Source organism: Oncorhynchus mykiss, chromosome 24, assembly GCF_013265735.2.
Source record: "Oncorhynchus mykiss isolate Arlee chromosome 24, USDA_OmykA_1.1, whole genome shotgun sequence".
NCBI classification, from domain to species: Eukaryota; Metazoa; Chordata; class Actinopteri; order Salmoniformes; family Salmonidae; genus Oncorhynchus; species Oncorhynchus mykiss.
Genome location: NC_048588.1, coordinates 19234296 through 19254678, shown reverse-complemented (window position 1 = coordinate 19254678; position 20383 = coordinate 19234296). Strand labels below are relative to the sequence as shown.

The 20383-nt window shown below is 41.7% G+C and overlaps 1 protein-coding gene across 2 annotated transcripts in view; it reads right to left on the bottom strand.

Moving 5' to 3' along the window:
- dph1 (diphthamide biosynthesis 1) overlaps window positions 1-20383 on the bottom strand; it is a 105299-nt gene that overhangs the window by 40809 nt on the left and 44107 nt on the right. For both annotated transcript variants that reach the window (XM_036961178.1, XM_036961179.1), the window contains exons 5-6: window positions 10005-10159; window positions 7562-7683 (exon numbers count right to left, since the gene is read on the bottom strand). In XM_036961178.1, coding sequence (XP_036817073.1) covers window positions 7562-7683; window positions 10005-10159 — 277 coding nt within the window. The remainder of the gene's footprint in view (window positions 1-7561; window positions 7684-10004; window positions 10160-20383) is intronic.

Below are 20383 nucleotides of genomic sequence, written 5' to 3'. Positions count from 1 at the left end.
GCACACACTCAGTCACTGAGACTAGATTGTGTGCGTGGGGATGTGTGTGTGTGAGCGCGTGTGCATCTGTGTCTTTGTGTGTATAGCAGGGTAAAAGCAGGGTAATTGTGAGCCAAGAAGAAAATGAAAGACGAGTGATGACTATGGTGCCGAGTGCTTGCTTTTCAATAATATACTAGGTCCCTCTATAATCACACTGGCTACAATGAGCCTCCTGCTTTTCAACATCACACCCTGCATGTGTTTCTATGCTTTAAGAGGATAGCGATCTATAGCACTCCTATGAGGGCCTTTGTTATCCTATCATTCATAATGCATTGTCCTTTGTAGGAGAGCTGAGTGTTGCTGTGCTATAATAGTGAACACTGTGCTGTATGTCCTGCATTATGCATCAACACACTCTGATTCTGCTCTTAATATGTCTGCAGACATTAGCAGCAGGGACTGAGAGAGGAGAGCTAGGAGTCAGGATTAGATCTGAGGGCATCTGCTACTAAAGCTATTCTTACAGCTGCTCTGTTCTAAAGCATTCAGCCATTTTAACATACTTCTCTTAATTACTGAAATCATATAGATTCTATAATGTATTAAAGACATAGGGCATCTCAGAGACTAATATACCATCCCACAATGTCCCAGCTACACTTAACTGAAGTCATTTCAACTTCTACATAATAGATATCGCAGCAATAGGTCCCTTCCGACGCACTTTTACAAATAAATGTTTGAACACAATAAGAGACAAGCATTTAGGTGACTTATGAGAGACAGTATTGGAGGCTGAGAGATATTTCAAACTATTCAGAAATGTCAAATCTGGTATATGCAAGCTAAAATTAAGTGAAATGTAATCCATGGAGCATGATACTTCAACAGCCCTTATTTCTATGCATTATTACTGACTATTATATTTTGTTGACGCCTCCTGCTGGTTTCCCGTTTCCAGGGTCTGTACTGTTCTGTACTCAGGTATGAGCTGGTTGTATGCTGCCCCTCAGAGCACTGACATGAGGAGAGAGTGAGATGGAGGGGGGGCGCTAGAGAAGGGGAGAGGTGGAGAGAGGGGGAGAAAAGCGGGGAGGGAGAAGGAGAGAGAAAGGGTGAGAGACTCCGGGAGCTAATTCTCAGTCAAGATAATCAATTATTTCTCCCATCTCACCCCCACCCGCCCCTACACACACATCAAAGACACTCCACTTTAGATTAATGGGCAAAGTGCAAACACACCCTTGACACACGCACGCACACACGGCTTTGCTCTCCCGTGCGACCAGGCTGTTTCCTATAATGGCTGTCTCTCCTCTACTTATCTGGCCAATCTAATCACATACACTGGGAAGGGTGTGTGGGTATCATAACATAAGTACAGCATGACTATTATTAAGAACCCACTATGTCTTAAAATGCATAGGATTCTGTGTCTATGATAATACACTGGGGTCATTTTCTATGTGTACTCACTGTCGCCTGAGCCTGTTAGCGTGTATGAGCAGGGCTGGGAAGTAACGGATTATTACATGTAACCGATTACAAAAAACTGTAATCTGTTACGTTACCAGCAAACATATTGTAATCTGATTACAGATACTTTTGAAAAAGTAAATGATTTATTCTAGGACTACTTTTAAATTCAGAAAGGCTGTTTGCGGAAAACATTTGACACCTTTGTTTTCTCAATGGCAATCAATCAGCATTTGAAATTTGTCAAGTTTAAGTTTGTTCCGCCTGAGCGAGTCTGACCGCAAGTCAGAGACAACTATGATGACACACCTTAATGTGTTTGATGGATCGCGGGGAAAGAGCAGGAATAAGCTTCTGTAGGTTTCAGTCCAAGCGGTGTCTTCCAATGGTGCGACTTCTGTCGGCATCCAAAGATTATCCATCTTAAATAAACGTTTGGCGGTAAGGACGACAGCAGTGGTGTAGCCTACAGGCGATGCGGATATCACTTATTGTTGATAGGCTATCTACATAGAGCATTGATGTGAATCACACTGCTGCTCCTTCATTTAGCTATTTGCGCCTTAAGGATTGTGGTGGTTATGGATGTATGTGTAATTTAACAAGTTTAAAATGCCTGTTAATCATTGTTTTTGCATCCAGTGGACAGCCAGTGAAAAACGTGCTCTTGCAACAGCTGCATAGTGCAGATCCCAGCCTTTGGAATAAATGTTTGAGGGAGTTCCTCCCCTTTAAACTTATCTGTGGTATTGTGCTCCATACTGTCAAAAACGTGTTAATATTAAGACCATGAGTGGGGCTTTTATTGCTCAATCTAATTCACGCTGATTAACAACAACAACAAATCCATAGGCTTAATGGACACATGCTTAAACTCAAACACTTTTGTGATAGACTTAAACAGCTGCAAATGATCTAGATATCAAAGTGTCACCAATAAAAACAAACAATAGGCCTAAACCAAATGCAGAATATGGCAGACATTTTTCACATGCAAATAGCACTTTTCGGTGGAGTTCAAAGCATGCCATTCATGAGAGCTGCATTTATTTTTCAAGTCGAAGCAATGAGCCCAATCAGTCCTCCATGACAACAAAATCATAAACAACAGAGAAAGCTAATATTTCTGGGTTATGCTCATGTAAAACAACTTGACTAATATATACTTCCAAGTCCTATTCTTGAAGACCAAGGGGTATTAAATGAATGTTAATAACTGGAATTCTGACAGACTTTGGTAATTAATATAAAGACAGCCTAATTGTATTATTATGTGTAGTAAAAAGCAATGGGTTAGAAGAAGCCTACATAACCACCTGTAAAGTCAAATGCAACATCCATTTATGGCCAGCTACAGTTGAAAGTTTACATACACCTTAGCCAAATACATTTAAACTCAGTTTTTCACAATTCCTGACATTTAATCCTAGTAAAAAATTCCCTGTCTTAGGTCAGTTAGGATCACCAATTTATTTTAAGAATGTAAAATGTCAGAGTAATAGTAGAGAAAATTATTTATTTCATCACATTCCCGGTGGGTCAGAAGTTTACATACACTCAATTAGTATTCGGTAGCATTGCCTTTCAATTGTTTAACTTGGATCAAACGTTTCGGGAAGCCTTCCACAAGCTTCCCACAATAAGTTGGGTGAATTTTGGCATATTCCTCCTGACAGAGCTGGTGTAACTGAGTCAGGTTTGTAGGCCTCCTTGCTCGCACACGCTTTTTCAGTTCTGCCGACACATTTCCTATGGGATTGAAGTCAGGGCTTTGTGATGGCCACTCCAATACCTTGACTTTGTTGTCCTTAAGCCATTTTGCCACAACTTTGGAAATATGCTTGGGGTCATTGTCCATTTGGAAGACCCATTTGCGACCAAGCTCAACTTCCTGCCTGACTGAAGTCTTGAGATGTTGCTTCAATATCCACATAATTTTCATACCTCATGATGCCATCTATTTTGTGAAGTGCACCAGTCCCTCCTGCAGCAAAGCACCCCCACAACATGATGCTGACACCCCCATGCATCATGGGATGGTGTGGGATGGTGTTCTTAGCTTGCAAGCCTCCCCCTTTTTCCTTCAAACACAACGATGGCCAAATAGTTCTAATTATGTTTCATCAGACCAGAGGACATTTCTCCAAATAGTACGATCTTTGTCCCCATGTGCAGTTACAAACTGTAGTCTGGCTTTTTTATGGCGGTTTTGGAGCGGTGGGTTCTTCCTTGCTGAGCGGCCTTTCAGGTTACGTCGATATAGGACTCGTTTTACTGTGGATATAGATACGTTTGTACCTGTTTCCTCCAGCATCTTCACAAGGTCCTTTGCTGTTGTTCTGGGATTGATTTGTACTTTTCGCACCAAAATACGTTCAAAAGGAAATAAAAAACTATTTTACAGATGACATTTGCATAGTAACATTGTCGTTATTCTACTAAATTTGAATCATTTTTGAGTGACAATTAAAATAACATATATTCAGCATGACAATCATGTGAGCATTATAATAGTATACACAAACTAAAAGTCGTGAAATGTGCTCATAGCTTGACAGCAATAATATATTTAGACTACTTCGCGATTGTCTGGGCTTGCTTCTAGTAGTAGCCACTAGCCAGCCAGCAGCCCTGGGCGGAGCATTGCACCCTGGGAAGGGAAATGCATTCTGGGAATTGTAGTAAAAATCCATGCTGTGTAAAATCCATTTTATTTCTATGGTGTATAGACTAATGTAGAAGCTTCAGAAATTAGCTTTAAAGTCTTTTCGTGTAATTTTGGAACTAAACTATTTTAATACATTAAATTATTTAGCTGTATTGAATAATGAATCATAGGTAATGAATGTCATGTGACCTGATATTATGGCCATAGATGAGCAAATTACCCTGATATTGTATGTATCAAATTACATTGTAAAACAGTTTAGATGTAATTTTGGCTGCTCCGAGTCACCGATATGTTTCGCATAAGGAAAATTGAGAGGTATTTTTCTGTTATTTAATATGGTGTTGTATTTTTCAAAGACATTGAATATAGAACAGAATATATTCTTTGTGTTATTTTATTTGTTCGTCCAGTTATCAACACATTGTTCAATGTTTAAAAATAATAAAGCCCAGCGGTTATTCAGTGACTTCAGTAATAAAAAAAAATGTTTTGCAATGGTATCGTTTTGATATCGAGTATAATTTCGGTATCGAGTATCGTTACGGTATCGAGTGATACAAAACCTGGCATCGAAAGTCAAACATTTGGTACCGGGGCAACACTAACACATTGATGACAGACAGTCAGGGACCGAGGTTGGGGAAGGTAGCTTTAACAATGTCTGGGGAAGTGTTGGGTAGGAAGGTAATATATAACAGAAACTGTGTAATGCAGTTCTGACAAACTGTGTAACATAGGTCTGACAGACTGACTGTGTAACATAGGTCAGACAGACTGACTGTGTAATACAGTTCTGACAGACTGACTGTGACATAGGTCTGACAGACTGGCTGTGTAACATAGGTCAGACAGACTGACTGTGTGACATAGGTCTGACAGACTGTGACTGCGTAATATAGGTATGACAGACTGACTGTGTAATGTAGGTCTGACAGACTGTGAAAGGTAGGTCTGAGACTGACTGTGTAAGGTAGGTCTGACAGACTGTGTAATGTACGTTTGACAGACTGACTGCGTAAGGTAGGTCTGACAGACTGACTGCATAAGGTAGGTCTAACAGACTGTGACTGCGTAAGGTACAGTGGGGAGAACAAGTATTTGATACACTGCCGATTTTGCAGGTTTTCCTACTTACAAAGCATGTAGATGTCTGTAATTTTTATCATAGGTACACTTCAACTGTGAGAGACAGAATTTAAAACAAAAATCCAGAATATCACATTGTATGATTTTTAAGTAATTCATTTGCATGCAATAAGTATTTGATACATCAGAAAAGCAGAACTTAATATTTGGTACAGAAACCTTTGTTTGCATTATACATTTCCTATAGTTCTTTACCAGGTTTATACACACTGCAGCAGGGATTTTGGCCCACTCCTCCATACAGACCTTCTCCAGATCCTTCAGGTTTCGGGGCTGTCGCTGGGCAATACGGACTTTCAGCTCCTTCCAAAGATATTCTATTGGGTTCAGGTCTGGAGACTGGCTAGACCACTCCAGGACCTTGAGATGCTTCTGACGGAGCCACTCCTTAGTTGCCCTGGCTGTATGTTTCGGGTCGTTTTCATGCTGGAAGACCCAGCCACGACCCATCTTCAATGCTCTTACTGAGGGAAGGAGGTTGTTGGCCAAGATCTCGCGATACATGGCCCCATCCATCCTCCCCTCAATACGTTGCAGTCGTCCTGTCACCTTTGCAGAAAAGCATCCCCAAAGAATGATGTTTCAGCCTCCATGCTTCACGGTTGGGATGGTGTTCTTGGGGTTGTACTCATCCTTCTTCTTCCTCCAAATACGGCGAGTGGAGTTTAGACCAAAAAGCTCTATTTTTGTCTCATCAGACCACATGACCATCTCCCATTCCTCATCTGGATCATCCAGATGGTCATTGGCAAACTTCAGATGGGCCTGGACATGCGCTGGCTTGAGCAGGGGGACCTTGCGTGCGCTGCAGGATTTTAATCCATGACGGCGTAGTGTGTTACTAATGGTTTTCTTTGAGACTGTGGTCCCAGCTCTCTTCAGGTCATTGACCAGGTCCTGCCGTGTAGTTCTGGCCTGATCCCTCACCTTCCTCATGATCATTGATGCCCCACGAGGTGAGATCTTGCATGGAGCCCCAGACCGAGGACGGTGATTGACCGTCATCTTGAACTTCTTCCATTTTCTAATAATTGCGCCAACAGTTGATGCCTTCTCACCAAGCTGCTTGCCTATTGTCCTGTAGCCCATCCCAGCCTTGTGCAGGTCTACAATGTTAGCCCTGATGTCCTTACACAGCTCTCTCTTGGCCATTGTGGAGAGGTTGGAGTCTGTTTGATTGAGTGCGTGGACAGGTGTCTTTTATACAGGTAATGAGTTCAAACAGGTGCAGTAAATACTTAAAGAAAAACTAACAGGTTTGTGAGAGCCGGAATTCTTACTGGTTGGTAGCAGTCACAGTCAAATACTTATGGTGATCAAATACTTATGTCATGCAATAAAATGCAGATTAACTACTTAAAAATCATACATTTTTTTTCTTCTGGATTTTTGTTTTAGATTCCATCTCTCACAGTTGAAGTGTACCTATGATAAAAAATTACAGACCTCTACATTCTTTGTAAGTAGGAAAACCTGCAAAATCAACAGTGTATCTTAAGATAGGTCTGACAGACTGTGACTGAGTAAGGTATGTCTGACAGACCGTGACTGAGTAAGGTAGGTCTGACAGACCGTGACTGCGTAAGGTAGGTCTGACAGACTGTGACTGCGTCAGATAGGTCTGACAAACTGTGACTGTGTAAGGTAGGTCTGACAGACTGTGACTGCGTAAGGTAGGTCTGACAGACTGACTGTGTAATACAGGTCTGACAGACTGTGACTGTGAAATACAGGTCTGACAGACTGTGACTGTGTAAGGTAGGTCTGACAGACTGTGACTGTGTAATACAGGTCTGACAGACTGTGACTGTGTAATACAGGTCAGACAGACTGTGACTGTGTAATACAGGTCTGACAGACTGTGACTGTGTAATACAGGTCTGACAGACTGTGACTGTGTAATACAGGTCTGACAGACTGTGACTGTGTAATACAGGTCTGACAGACTGTGACTGTGTAAGGTAGGTCTGACAGACTGTGACTGTGTAATACAGGTCTGACAGACTGTGACTGTGTAATACAGGTCTGACAGACTGTGACTGTGTAATACAGGTCTGACAGACTGTGACTGTGTAATACAGGTCTGACAGACTGTGACTGTGTAATACAGGTCTGACAGACTGTGACTGTGTAATACAGGTCTGACAGACTGTGACTGTGTAATACAGGTCTGACAGACTGTGACTGTGTAATACAGGTCTGACAGACTGTGACTGTGTAATACAGGTCTTACAGAGGCTGAGAGTGGGATGGGTTTATAATAATAAAGTCTGAGTCACTCACATGATGGCGTTGAGGTTTCGGTCGAGGCGGGGGGAGGTGCATCCCAGGATCTCTCCAGGGGACAGGGGTCGACACTGGGGAACCACCACCTCATACTCTGGCCTCAGAGCTGCACTCACCGCCTGGGGGGGGGTGGGGGACAAACAACCAATGATAGATGTAAAATAACACCTACATCTTCTCTGTTCACACAAAGTGAGAGGCTGAGAGCGAGTGCCAACAATTTAGGCAAGAAAGAAGAAGCAGCATGCTCGGAGGCGGAGGAATAATTTGTGTTCTTTTAAGTTGGAGGTAAACAGGGAATATGGAGGCTGACCTGACGACCCCCCACTCCATCTTGTATGACCTACACAAACCTACACACACCGTGAGCAAGAGGCGCACACACTCACACACACCCAAACCGCCCCCAACACACAACAAAAACATGACACACACATCAGCACGTCAGCGTGTATAAATAACACTGGTTACATTAGCAGGGGCCTGAACTAGCGTTGGTCATGCACTGACAGAGGGAAGCAGCAGAGAGGAGACGGAGGCGGAAGCTAGCTCTACTGTGGATCTATAACTGCTTATGTAAAGGCCTGAGATGAGCAGTAGAGTTCACTCACTCCTCCTTTTAAGTCCAAAATAACTGCAGCTGGGTGTTCAAACCCACACTTGGAACTGAACTTTAAGAGACAGGCAGGAGGCTGGCTCACGCAGGTGCAGAGCTTCTCTATATACAGTTGAAGTCGGAAGTTTACATACACTTAGGTTGGAGTCATTAAAACTATTTTTTTAACCACTCCACAAATGTCTTGTTAACAAACTATAGTTTTGGCAAGTCGGTTAGGACATCTGTGTTGTGGATGAAACAAGTCACTTTACCAACAATTGTTTACAGACAGATTATTTCACTTATAATTCACTGTATCACAATTCAAGTGGGTCAGAAGTTTACATGCACTAAGTTGACTGTGCCTTTAAACAGCTTGGTTTTAGAAGCTTCTGATTGACATCATTTGAGTTAACTGGAGGTGTGTGTACCTGTGGATGTATTTCAAGGCCTACCTTCAAACTCAGTGCCTCTTTGCTTGACATCATGTGAAAATCTAAAGAAATCAGCCAAGTCCTTTTTTAGACCTTTCACAGGTCTGGTTCATCCTTGGGAACAATTTCCAAACGCCTGAAGGTACCACGTTCATCTGTACAAACAACAGTAAGTATAAACACCATGGGACCACGCAGCCGTCATACTGCTCAGGAAGGAGACACGTTCTGTCTCCTAGAGATGAACCTACTTTGGTGCGAAAAGTGCAAATTAATCCCAGAACAACAGCAAAGGACCTTGTGAAGATGCTGGAGGAAACCGGTACAAAAGTATCTATATCCACAGTAAAACAAGTCCTATATCGACATAACCTGAAAGGCTGCTCAGCAAGGAAGATGCCACTGCTCCAAAACCGCCATAAAAAAGCCTGACTAAGGTTTGCAACTGCACATGGGGACAAATATGGTACTGTTTGGAGAAATGTTCTCTGGTCTGATGTTTCATCAGAGTAGAACTGTTTGCCCATAATGACCATTGTTATGTTTGGAGGAAAAAGGGGGAGGCTTGCAAGCCGAAGAACACCATCCCACACCATCCCATGAAGCATGGGGGTGTCAGCATCATGTTGTGGGGGTGCTTTGCTGCAGGAGGGACTGGTGCACTTCACAAAATAGATGGCCTCATGAGGTGGGAAAATTATGTGGATATATTGAAGCAACATCTCAAGACTTCAGTCAGGAAGTTAAAGCTTGGTTGCAAATGGGTCTTCCAAAAGGACAATGACCCCAAGCATACTTCCAAAGTTGTGGCAAAATGGCTTAACAAAGTCAAGGTATTGGAGTGGCCATCACAAAATCCTGACCTTAATCCTATAGAACATTTGTGGGCAGAACTGAAAAAACATGTGTGAGCAAGGAGGCCTACAAACCTGACTCAGTTACACCAGATCTGTCAGGAGGAATATGTCAAAATTCACCCAACTTATTGTGGGAAGCTTGTGGAAGGCTACCCGAAATGTTTGACATAAGTTAAACAATTGAAAGGCAATGCTACCAAATACTAATTGAGTGTATGTAAACTTCTGACCCACTAGGAATGTGATGAAAGAAATAAAAGCTGAAATAAATCACTCTCTCTACTATTATTCTGACATTTCACATTCTTAAAATAAATTGGTCATCCTAACTGACCTAAGACAGGGAATTTTTACGAGGATTAAATGTCAGGAATTGTGAAAAACTGAGTTTAAATGTATTTGGCTAAGGTGTATGTAAACTTTAGACTTAAACTGTTGACAGAAATCATGTAGGCTTATATACATGTACACATAAAGACACAAACAAGACCCCAGACACAAAGAGGCACGTACAAATTCACGTGCACACACACACACACACACACACACACCTGCAGTGCAGCCACAAACTGGATAGTGCTGACAAGTGCCAGAGAGTGTCCAGGGGGGAAGTTGAACTTGACCGTATCCAGAAAGTGTGCGTTGTCCATCTGGATATCAACAAACACGTACAGCATCTTAATGCCTGCTGTGGAGTCTATAGGGACTGCAGGGAGACAGACAGGGTTAGGATTAATTATTGAATATGTTATGTTAGTTTTATACCATGGACATGGAGTACTCGTCATATAGCTAGCATTAAACTACAGTCACACACTGCACACACCCACTTTTGCAATAGAGCTGAAACCCTTTCCATGTGAATGAGCCGGCACACACACACAATGTTGGGCACTGATGCAAATACCTCAGTTATTTCAGGAAGGAGAGGGACACATGCAATTACTATTAATTTCACAGGCCATTTACGCCGGGCCCGCCTGGGCTTAGGAACGCCAGAGACTTAGGGACAGGGGGGAGCGGGATGGAGGAGGTGGGAGAGAGGGCCGAGGGAGATGGGGGGCAAAGGGCACGGATAAAGAGAGTAGCACCATCTTTGGTTTTGATCATGGTAATTACAGTTCTTCGTGTTACATGCAATTTACATTTACAAATCTTGAGCAAAGGACATTTATGCTGTGATTAAGTAAATGGGCCATTGTCATTTAAACGTTGAAACATTTGTAATGTAGCTCATTTGATGCCGCAGACGTATGAATAAGAGATAAAAGCGGAGAAGGCGCGACAGGGAGAGAGGGATGGAAGATCACAACACTTTACTAGTAGATAGTTTGTGGTTTGATAGATAGAAGCAGAAGTGATGGGGGACAACACCAAAACAGCTACATATCACAATATTATCTTGGACGATATTATATCGATACTTTGACTCCAAGTACCGAAATGTAAAAAAAATAATAATACAAAAATAAATAAAACAATTCTAAAAAAAGAATAATAATAATACATTTGCTAGGTTGCGCTAATTGTCTGGACCTGTGCCAAAACGCTGGTATAATTCATCCTATAGCTTGTCCTCCATCTTATTTGAAATAGTGAGCCAACATGTTTTTAGCACTTTGATTTCCATGGGTGATAAAAACACATCTTCTCATGGTCTCTCGCCTCTCTGCAGCAGACATACACTGAGTATACCAAACATTAGGACAGTTAGTTACACCCCCCCCCACAGGGATGCAGGCCCATGTCGACTCCAATGTTTCCTACAATTGTGTTAAGTTGGCTGGATGTCCTTTGGCTAGTGGACCATTCTTGATGCACATGAAAAAACTGTTGAGCGTGAAAACCCGAGCAGCTTTGCAGTTCTTGACACAAACCATTGCTCCTGGAACCTACTACCATACCCCCTTCAAAGGCACTTACATTTTTTGTCTTGCCTTCACTTGTTAAATCCCCTGCAATCAGTGTAGATGAAGGGGAGGAGACAAGTTAAATAAGGATTTTTAAGCCATGAGACAATGGAGACATGGATTGTGTATGGAGGATACACAATCCATGTCTCCATTGTCTCATGGCTTAAAAATCCTTATTTAACTTGTCTCCTCCCCTTCATCTACACTGATTGCAGGGGATTTAACAAGTGACATCAATAAGGGATCATAACTTTCACCTGGATTCACCTGGTCAGTCTGTCATGGAAAGAGCAGGTGTTCTTAATGTTTTGTACACTCAGTGTAAAGTGAGCAATATGTTTGGAACATCACATCGTAATAAAATCTAAATGCAATTAATCTAATCGTGAGAATCACAATACATATCGGCACCTAAGTATCGTGATAATATCGTATCGTGAGGTCCCTGGTTATTTCCAGTCCTACTAGCTATAGAAGTGGGCTGGAAGAAAACACATTGTCATTCAATTTTGGGTGGGATAGGGAGAGGTAATGTACTGTATATATTAAAATACAGGGGTAACGGGAGAAAGAGAACGAGAGGATTTGGAATTGTCAATTACCAGGCACCAGGAGTGATAAATGGGTAGCAGTATCAGGAAGGAAGGACAGAGAGAGATGGATAGTAAGAAACAGGTCTAGGTGGGAGACAGAGAGAAGTTACAAATACCAGGTGGTTGGAATGGGGAGATGTTGTGGAACTGAGGACAGACAAGGAGTAAAGACTCCACTTGCCCAGTTAGGCAGGCAGACAGACAAACATGTAGGCAGACAGGCAGCAGACAGACAGGCAGGGAGACAGACAGATAGACAACAGGCAGGGAGGAGACAGATAGACAACAGGCAGGGAGGAGACAGACAGCAGGCAGAAAGGGAGACAGCGGGCAGACAAGACAGACAGACCAGAGGGAGAGGGAATACCAGGCGGCTGGGCTGAGGAGATGGCGGGCTGTGGCGGTGATAAGTGACTAAGGGTACACTGAATGGAGTCCCCACGTCTCCAAGCAAAGCAGACAGACATAGAGAGACATAGGCATACAGCTGCAGCATGTTTACAGGTGCTCCCAAAAACAAAGGGCACAGCAGTGGGATCGATCCATTCTCTGATCACATTAGCACGGCTTTCTGAGAGCACCTAGTCACTGCAATTAAAGCCACTGCCAATGAGCCAGCCTCAACTCACTCTCTTTCATTTCCTCCTCCTTTCTCTTTAACACATTCTCCATTTCTATTACTCACTCCCATACACTCCTTCAAATCACTCACTCACTTATTTTCTCACTCATACAAACACTCAATAAGACATGAGAACATGCCACACATATACACACACACCAATGCATGCACACACAGATGCACACAAAGCCACAGCAGGTGGGACAGAGAGAAAAAAGTCTGAATGAAAGATGACCGGTAGCAATAGGAAAAACATGAAAAATAGATGGAGAGAGAGAGATAGAAGGGAGGGAGGGAGACAGCATTTTCATGTGTCAGTCAAGGAGGGCAGAGTGTCTTTCATCTCCTGCAGGTGACTGACACCTTTAGTTGTGTTGCTGATGAAGCCTCAACACTTCCACTTCATGTGATGCTGACTGCTGTCAGTCAACCACAGCTATAGAGACCTCCTCCACTCCTCACAGAGCAGAGAGAACGCAGACCGTCCGCCAAGGTTGGGTCAATTCCATTTCAATTCAGTCATTTCAGGGAGGACTGCAAAATACTAATTGATAATGATTGGCCGTTTAGATTCTTGGAATTTGAATTTCAACCATCGTGTTTCAAGTACAGGTTAATTTGTTCCCTTCACATGACATGTGAATTATATGATTAATACATACAGTGCCTTCAGGAAGTATTCATATCCCTTGACTTATTCCACATTTTCTCACCCATCTACACACAATACACCATAATGACAAAGGGAAAACAGTTTTTTTTAAATGCTTCCTCTAAATACCCTGTTTTAAATGAAGATATGTATTTCTCACCCTTCCTGTAGGGTCGTGATAAGTCCATTTGCTGTCATCTAGTGGAATTTTTGCTTAATTGCCCTCAGCTATGTTTAGACTGTTGTTGTTCATGTTTTGCTGTGTTCTAGTGTACTATAGAACATATTGCTTTCTTATTTTTGACACTTCTCCCAGTCATATTTAAGGTTAGAACTACCTTTTAGTCTTCTGATACTTCTAGCTTGGAGTTGTATTTTTATGATAACTTAGCTACAGTATTTCAGCCTTTAATATGTATAGTATTGCTTACTAGGTGTGTCCAATCAGTTTTGTAACCACTCCCTCTTCTAATTAGGGCTAATTGGAAAAGCTGTTCAAAAGAGGACATTGTATTATTTTTTTGTACTCCCCAACGAAGGCCATGCAGCCGAGACTCGGCTGATTTTTAGAACTGTTTCTATTGAACATGCCATACTAATAAAGGTATTGTAATTAATTATATGAAGAGTGCCTTGGTCCTCCTTTCTTTTCTTTTTTATGTTTGCAAATGTATTGAAAATGAAAAACATTAATAATTAATTTACATAGCTATTCACACCCGATACCTGTTAGACATGTTAGAATCACCTTCTGCAGCGATTACAGCCGGAAGTCTTTCTGGGTAAGTCTCGAAGAGCTTTGCATTGTACAATATTGACACATTTATCTGTTTATTATTTTTTATTCTTCAAGCTCTGTCAAGTTGGTTGTTGATCATTGCTAGAAAGTCATTTTTAAGTCTTGCCATACATTTTCAAGCCAATTTAAGTCAAAACTGTAACTAGACAACTCAGGAACATTCAATGTCGTCTTGCTAAGCAACTCCAGTGTATATTTGGCCTTGTGTTTTAGGCTATTGTCCTGCTGAAAGGTGAATTAATCTCCCAGTGTCTGGTAGAAAGCAGACTGAACCCAGTTTTCCTCCAGGAATTTGCCTGTGCTTAGCGCTATTCTGTGTATTTTAATCACCCCAAAACTCCCAAGTTCTTGACATTTATAAGCATACCCATAACAGGATGCAGCCACCATAAAAACAGCCTAACCACTACAGATGTTGGTTCGATCCGAGGCTGTGTTGCAGCCGGCTGCGACCGACAGACTCATGAGGCGGCGTACAATTGGCCAAGCGTCGTCCGGATTAGGGGAGAGTTTGGCCGGCTGGGCTGTCCTTGTCCCATCGCGCTCTAGTGACTCCTGTGGAGGGCCGGGTGCAATGCATGCTGACATGGTCGCCAGGTGTATGGCGTTTTCTCCGATTCATTGGTGCGGCTGGCTTCCAGGTTAAGCGAGCATTGTTTCAAGAAGCAGTGAGGCTTGGCGGGGTTGTGTTTTGGAGGATGCACGGCTCTTGACCTTCGCCTCTCCCGAGACCGTACGGCTGGTGCAGCGATAGGACAAGACCGTAACTACCAATTGGATATCACAAAAATTGAGGAGAAAAAGGCGTAAAAAATATATATATATAAAAAAAAAGCCTAACCAGCTCTGCTAAGGCGAGTAAAATGGTCAGAGTGAGCTGTTCTCTCATTTGTGTCTGGAAGTAGCTAGCCAACGTTAGCCAGTTAGCTTGGGTGCTTGATTGCGGTTGTTCGGACAGAACCCTCTCTGGGATATGTGGGATGCTAGCATCCCACCTGGCCAAAAGCCAGGGAAAATGCAGAGCGCCAAATTCAAATAAATTACTATAAAAATCTAACTTTCATTAAATCACACATGCACGATAGCAAATTAAAGCTACACTTGTTGTGAAACCAGCCAACATGTCAGATTTCAAAAAGGCTTTTCAACCCTGCAGGCGCGACACAAGACGCACAAATAAAAATATAATTCATGCCTTACCTTTGACGAGATTATTTTGTTGGCATTCCAATATGTCCCATTAACATAACAAATGGTCCTTTTGTTCGATTAATTCCGTCGATATATATCCAAAATGTCCATTTATTTGGCGCGTTTGATCCAGAAAAACACCCGTTCCAACTTGTGCAACGTGACTACAAAATATCTCAAAAGTTACGTGTAAACTTTTCCAAAACATTTCAAATTACTTTTGTAATACAACTTTAGGTATTTTTTTATGTAAATAATCGATAAAATTGAAGACGGGATGATCTGTGTTCAATACAGGAGGAAAACAAACTGTAGCATGCTATCTGGTCACACTCCTCTATCTAACAGTACACTACAAGTGACCCTCGTTCTGAACAGGGCTACTTCTTCATTACACAAAGGAAAAACCTCAACCAATTTCTAAAGACTGGTGACATCCAGTGGAAGCGGTAGGAACTGCAAGAAGGTCCCTTAGAAATCTAGATTCCCAATGAAACCCATTGAAAAGAGAGTGACCTCAACAACAACAAAAAATCTGAATGGTTTGTCCTCGAGGTTTCGCCTGCTAAATAGGTTCTGTTATACTCACAAACATGATTCAAACAGTTTTAGAAATTTCTGAATGTTTTCTATCCAATAATAATATGCATATCTTATCTTCTGGGGATGAGTAGCAGGCAGTTGAATTTGGGCATGCATTTGATCCGGACGTGAAAATACTGCCCCGTCACCAAGAAGTTAAAGAGATGGGTGGGGATAAAGCTTAAGAGGGTGTGAACAATGCTGAATGGGTGTAGACAAAGAAGAGCTCTCCTGTAGGTACCAAAACATTCAAAGGTCAATTTCCCAAAAGTGGGGTTACAAGTTTATCAACTTTCAAAGCAGAATGACTTTCCCATTGTTCCTGAACTGTAGTGTATGATATACCATTTTCTAGCCCTGAGTCTCTACTTTTATCCAATGTAAAACACACCATTTCAATTTTTGCTACATAAGACCCAATTGAGCCGGTCGGTCAGAATTTGACATGAGCACTTTTATGTACATGTCGAATCAAGCAGCAGGTAGCCTAGTGGTTAGAGCGTTGGACTAGTAACCGAAAGGTTGCAAGATCGAATCCCCCAGCTGACAAGGTAAAAATCTGTCGGTCTGCCCCTGAGGCAGTTGTTCAAGGCAGTTGTTCCTAGACTGTTAATTGAAAATAAGAATTTGTTCTTAACTGACTAGCAAGGTTAAAATTGTAAAAAATATATAGTTTTCTCATGGCTACCGCTTGTCAGAAATACAGTGTAGACATTGTTAATATTGTAAATGACTATTGTAGCTAAAAACGGCTGATTTTTAATGGAATATCTACATAGGCGTACAGAGGCCCATTATCAGCAACCATCTCTTCTGTGTTCCAATGGCACGTTAGTTAATCCAAGTTTAGAATTTTAAAAGGCTAATTGATCATTAGAAAAGCCTTTTGCAATTATGTTAGCACAGCTGAAAACTGTTGTTCTGATTGAAGAAGCAATAAAACTGGACTAGTTTAGACTTGTTGAGTATCTGGAGCATCAGTATTTGTGGGTTCGATTACAGGCTCAAAATGGCCAGAAACAAAGATCTTTCTTCTTAAACTTGTCGGTCTATTCTTTTTCTGAGAAATGAAGTCTATTCCATGCGAGAAATTGCCAAGAAACTGAAGATCTCATACAACGCTGTGTACTACTCCCTTCACGCAAATTGTCTCTAACCAGAATAAAAAGAGGAGTGGGAAGCCCCGGTGCACAACTGAGCAAAAGGACAAGTATATTAGAGTGTCTAGTTTGCGAAACAGACGCCTCACAAGTCCTCAACTGGCAGCTTCATTAAATAGTACCCTCAACGTCAACAGTGAAGAGGCGATTGTGGGATGCTGGCCTTCTAGACATATTCCCTTGTATGTGAGTGCAGAACACAGAGAGTGGGTGTTGTGTTTCTGTTGGTTGGTTAGAGAGTATGTATTGTTTGCTTGTTGGTTTGTTAAAGCAGTCAGCTGGTGTATTGGATTAATATTCTTGTGGTCAGGTGTGGTATTTGGGAGTGAGCCTTGTTCAACTCGTTCTGCCAAGGAGATTTCACAAATATCGATTCAGCATTTCCTGCTATATTGTGCTGCAGACAGGATGAGAGCAGCGCAGGGAATGAAGGGTCCTTAAGATCTGAACAGGCTTTTCAAAGGACAGCCCTAATGCATGTTTTCCATTGATCGTCTGAGTAAATGTGCTGCTGTCCAGCCTCTAAAGGTCTGACAGGCCTTACAAAGCTGCAGCTAAGCACACATACTGAGCTATTGAGTACTACCCAGAGTCAGGCACTTATAGTACAAAACCTACATTCTGTATGTGCTGCTGGTATTGATCTTGCTGTTTTATGGTGTCTGTCTATCATACTTATGCCCTGAGTATGTGTGTGTGTGTGTGTGTGTGTGTGTGTGTGTGTGTGTGTCAGAGTTTCTATTCCAGTGCTCAGAAGGACATAAGTCACATGTAGATGATGATAATGCATCTTAACAGAACACAAAACTCATGTAATGAAGCAGCCAAAGAAATGGCATTTTCAAACATAAAAAATAAAAATATTTTTTTTTTGCTAATATATATATATATATATATATATATATATATATATATATATATATATATATATATATATATATATATTTTTTTTTAATAACAAAAATAACTTATTTACATACAGTTGAAGTCGGAAGTTAACATAAACTTAGGTCGGAGTCATTAAAACTCATTTTTCAACCACTCCACAAATGTCTTGTTAACAAACTATAGTTTTGGCAAGTCGGTTAGGACATCTACTCTGTGCATGACTAGTAATTTTTCCAACAATTGTTTAGACAGATTATTACACTTATAATTCAGTGTATCACAATTCCAGTGGGTCAGAAGTTTACATACTGTACACTAAGTTGACTGTGCCTTTAAACAGCTTGGAAAATTCCAGAAAATTATGTGATGACTTTAGAAGCTTCTGATAGGCTAATTTATATAATTTGAGTCAATTGGAGGTGCTCCTGTGGATGTATTTCAAGGCCTACCTTCAAACTCAGTGTCTCTTTTCTTGACGTCATAGGAAAATCAAAAGAAATCAGCCAAGACCAATTGTAGACCTCCACAAGTCTGGTTCATCCATGGGAGCAATTTCCAAACACCTGAAGGTACCACGTTCATCTATACAAACAACAAGTTTAAACACCATGGGAGCACACAATCCAGGAAGGAAGCGCGTTCTGTCTCCTGGAGATGAACCTACTTTGGTGCAAAAAGTGCAAATCAATCCCAGAACAACAGCAAAGGACCTTGTGAAGATGCTGGAGGAAAAACAGGTACAAAGTATCTATATCCACAGTAAAACAAGTCCTATATCGACATAACCTGAAAGGCCGCTCAGCATGGAAGAAGCCACTGATCCAAAACCGCCATATAAAAGCCAGACTATGGTTTGCAACTGCATATGGGGACAAAGATCGCACTTTTGGAGAAATGTCCTTTGGTCTGATGAAACAAAAATAGAACTGTTTGGTCATAATGACTATTGTTATGTTTGGAGGAAAAAGGGGAATGCTGGCAAGCCGAAGAAGACCATCCCAACCCTTGAAGCACGGTGGTGGCACCGTGGGGGTGCTTTGCTGCAGGAGGGACCAGTGCACCTCACAAAATAGATGGCCTCATGAGGGATGAAAATTATGTGGATATATTGAAGCAACATCTCAAGACATCAGAGTCAGGAAGTTAAAGCTTGGTCACAAATGTGTCTTCTAAATGGTCAATGACCCCAAGCACACTTCCAAAGTTGTGGCAATATAGCTTAAGGACAACAAAGTCAAGGTATTGGAGTGGCCATCACAAAGCCCTGACCTCAATCCTATAGAACATTTGTGGGCAGAACTGAAAAAGTGCATGCGAGCAAGGAGGTCTACAAACCTGACTCAGGTACAACAGCCCTGTCAGGAGGAATGGGTCAAAATTCACCCAACTTATTGTGGGAAGCTTGTGGAAGGCTACCTGAAATGTTGGACCCAAGTTAAACTATTTAAAGGCAATGCTACCAAATACTAATTGAGTGTGTGTAAACTTCTGACCCACTGGGAATGTGATGAAATACATAAAAGCTGAAATAAATCATTCTCTCTACTATTATTCTGACATTTAACATTCTTAAAATAAGTGGTGATCCTAACTGACCTAAGACAGGGAATGTGTACTAAGATTAAATGTCAAGAATTTGTTAAAAACTGAGTTCCTTTGATGACGGCTTTGCACACTTGGCATTCTCTCAACCAGCGTCACCTGAAATGCTTGTCCAACAGTCTTGAAGGAGTTCACACATATAATGAACACTTGTTGGCTGCTCTCCTTCACTCTGCTGTCTAAATCATCACAAACCATCTCAATTGGGTTGAGGTCAGGTGATTGTGGAGGCCAGGTCATCTGATGTAGCATCCCATCACTCCCCTTATTGGTCAAATAGCCCTTACACAGCATGGAGGTGTTTTGGGTCATTGTCCTGTTGAAAAACAAATGACAGCCCCACTGAGTGAAAACGCGATGATCGCTGCATCGCTGCAGAGTACTGTGGTAGCCATGCTGGTTAAGTGTGCCATGAATTCTAAATAAATTACTGACAATGTCACCAGCAAAGCACCCCCACACCAACTCCTCCATGCTTCACGGTGGGAACCACACACGCAGAGATCATCCGTTCACCTACTCTGCGTCTCACAAAGACATGGCAGTTGGAACCAAAAATATCACATTTGTACTCTTCAGGCCAAAAGGACAGATTTCCACCAGTCTAATGTCCATTGCTTGTGTTTCTTGGCCCAAGCAAGTCTCTTCTTATTATTGGTGACCTTTAGTAGTGGTTTCTTTGCAACAATTCGACCATGCAGTCTCCTCTGAAAGGTTGATGTTGAGATGTGTCTGTTACTTGAACTCTGTGAAGCATTTATTTAGGCTGGTAACACCAATGAACTGATCCTCTGCAGCTGAGGTAACTTTTGGTCTTCCATTCCTGTGGCGGTCCTCATGACAGCCAGTTTCATCATAGCGTTTGATGGTTTTTGTGTATGCACTTGAAGAAACTTTCAAAGATCTTGACATTTTCCAGATTGACTGA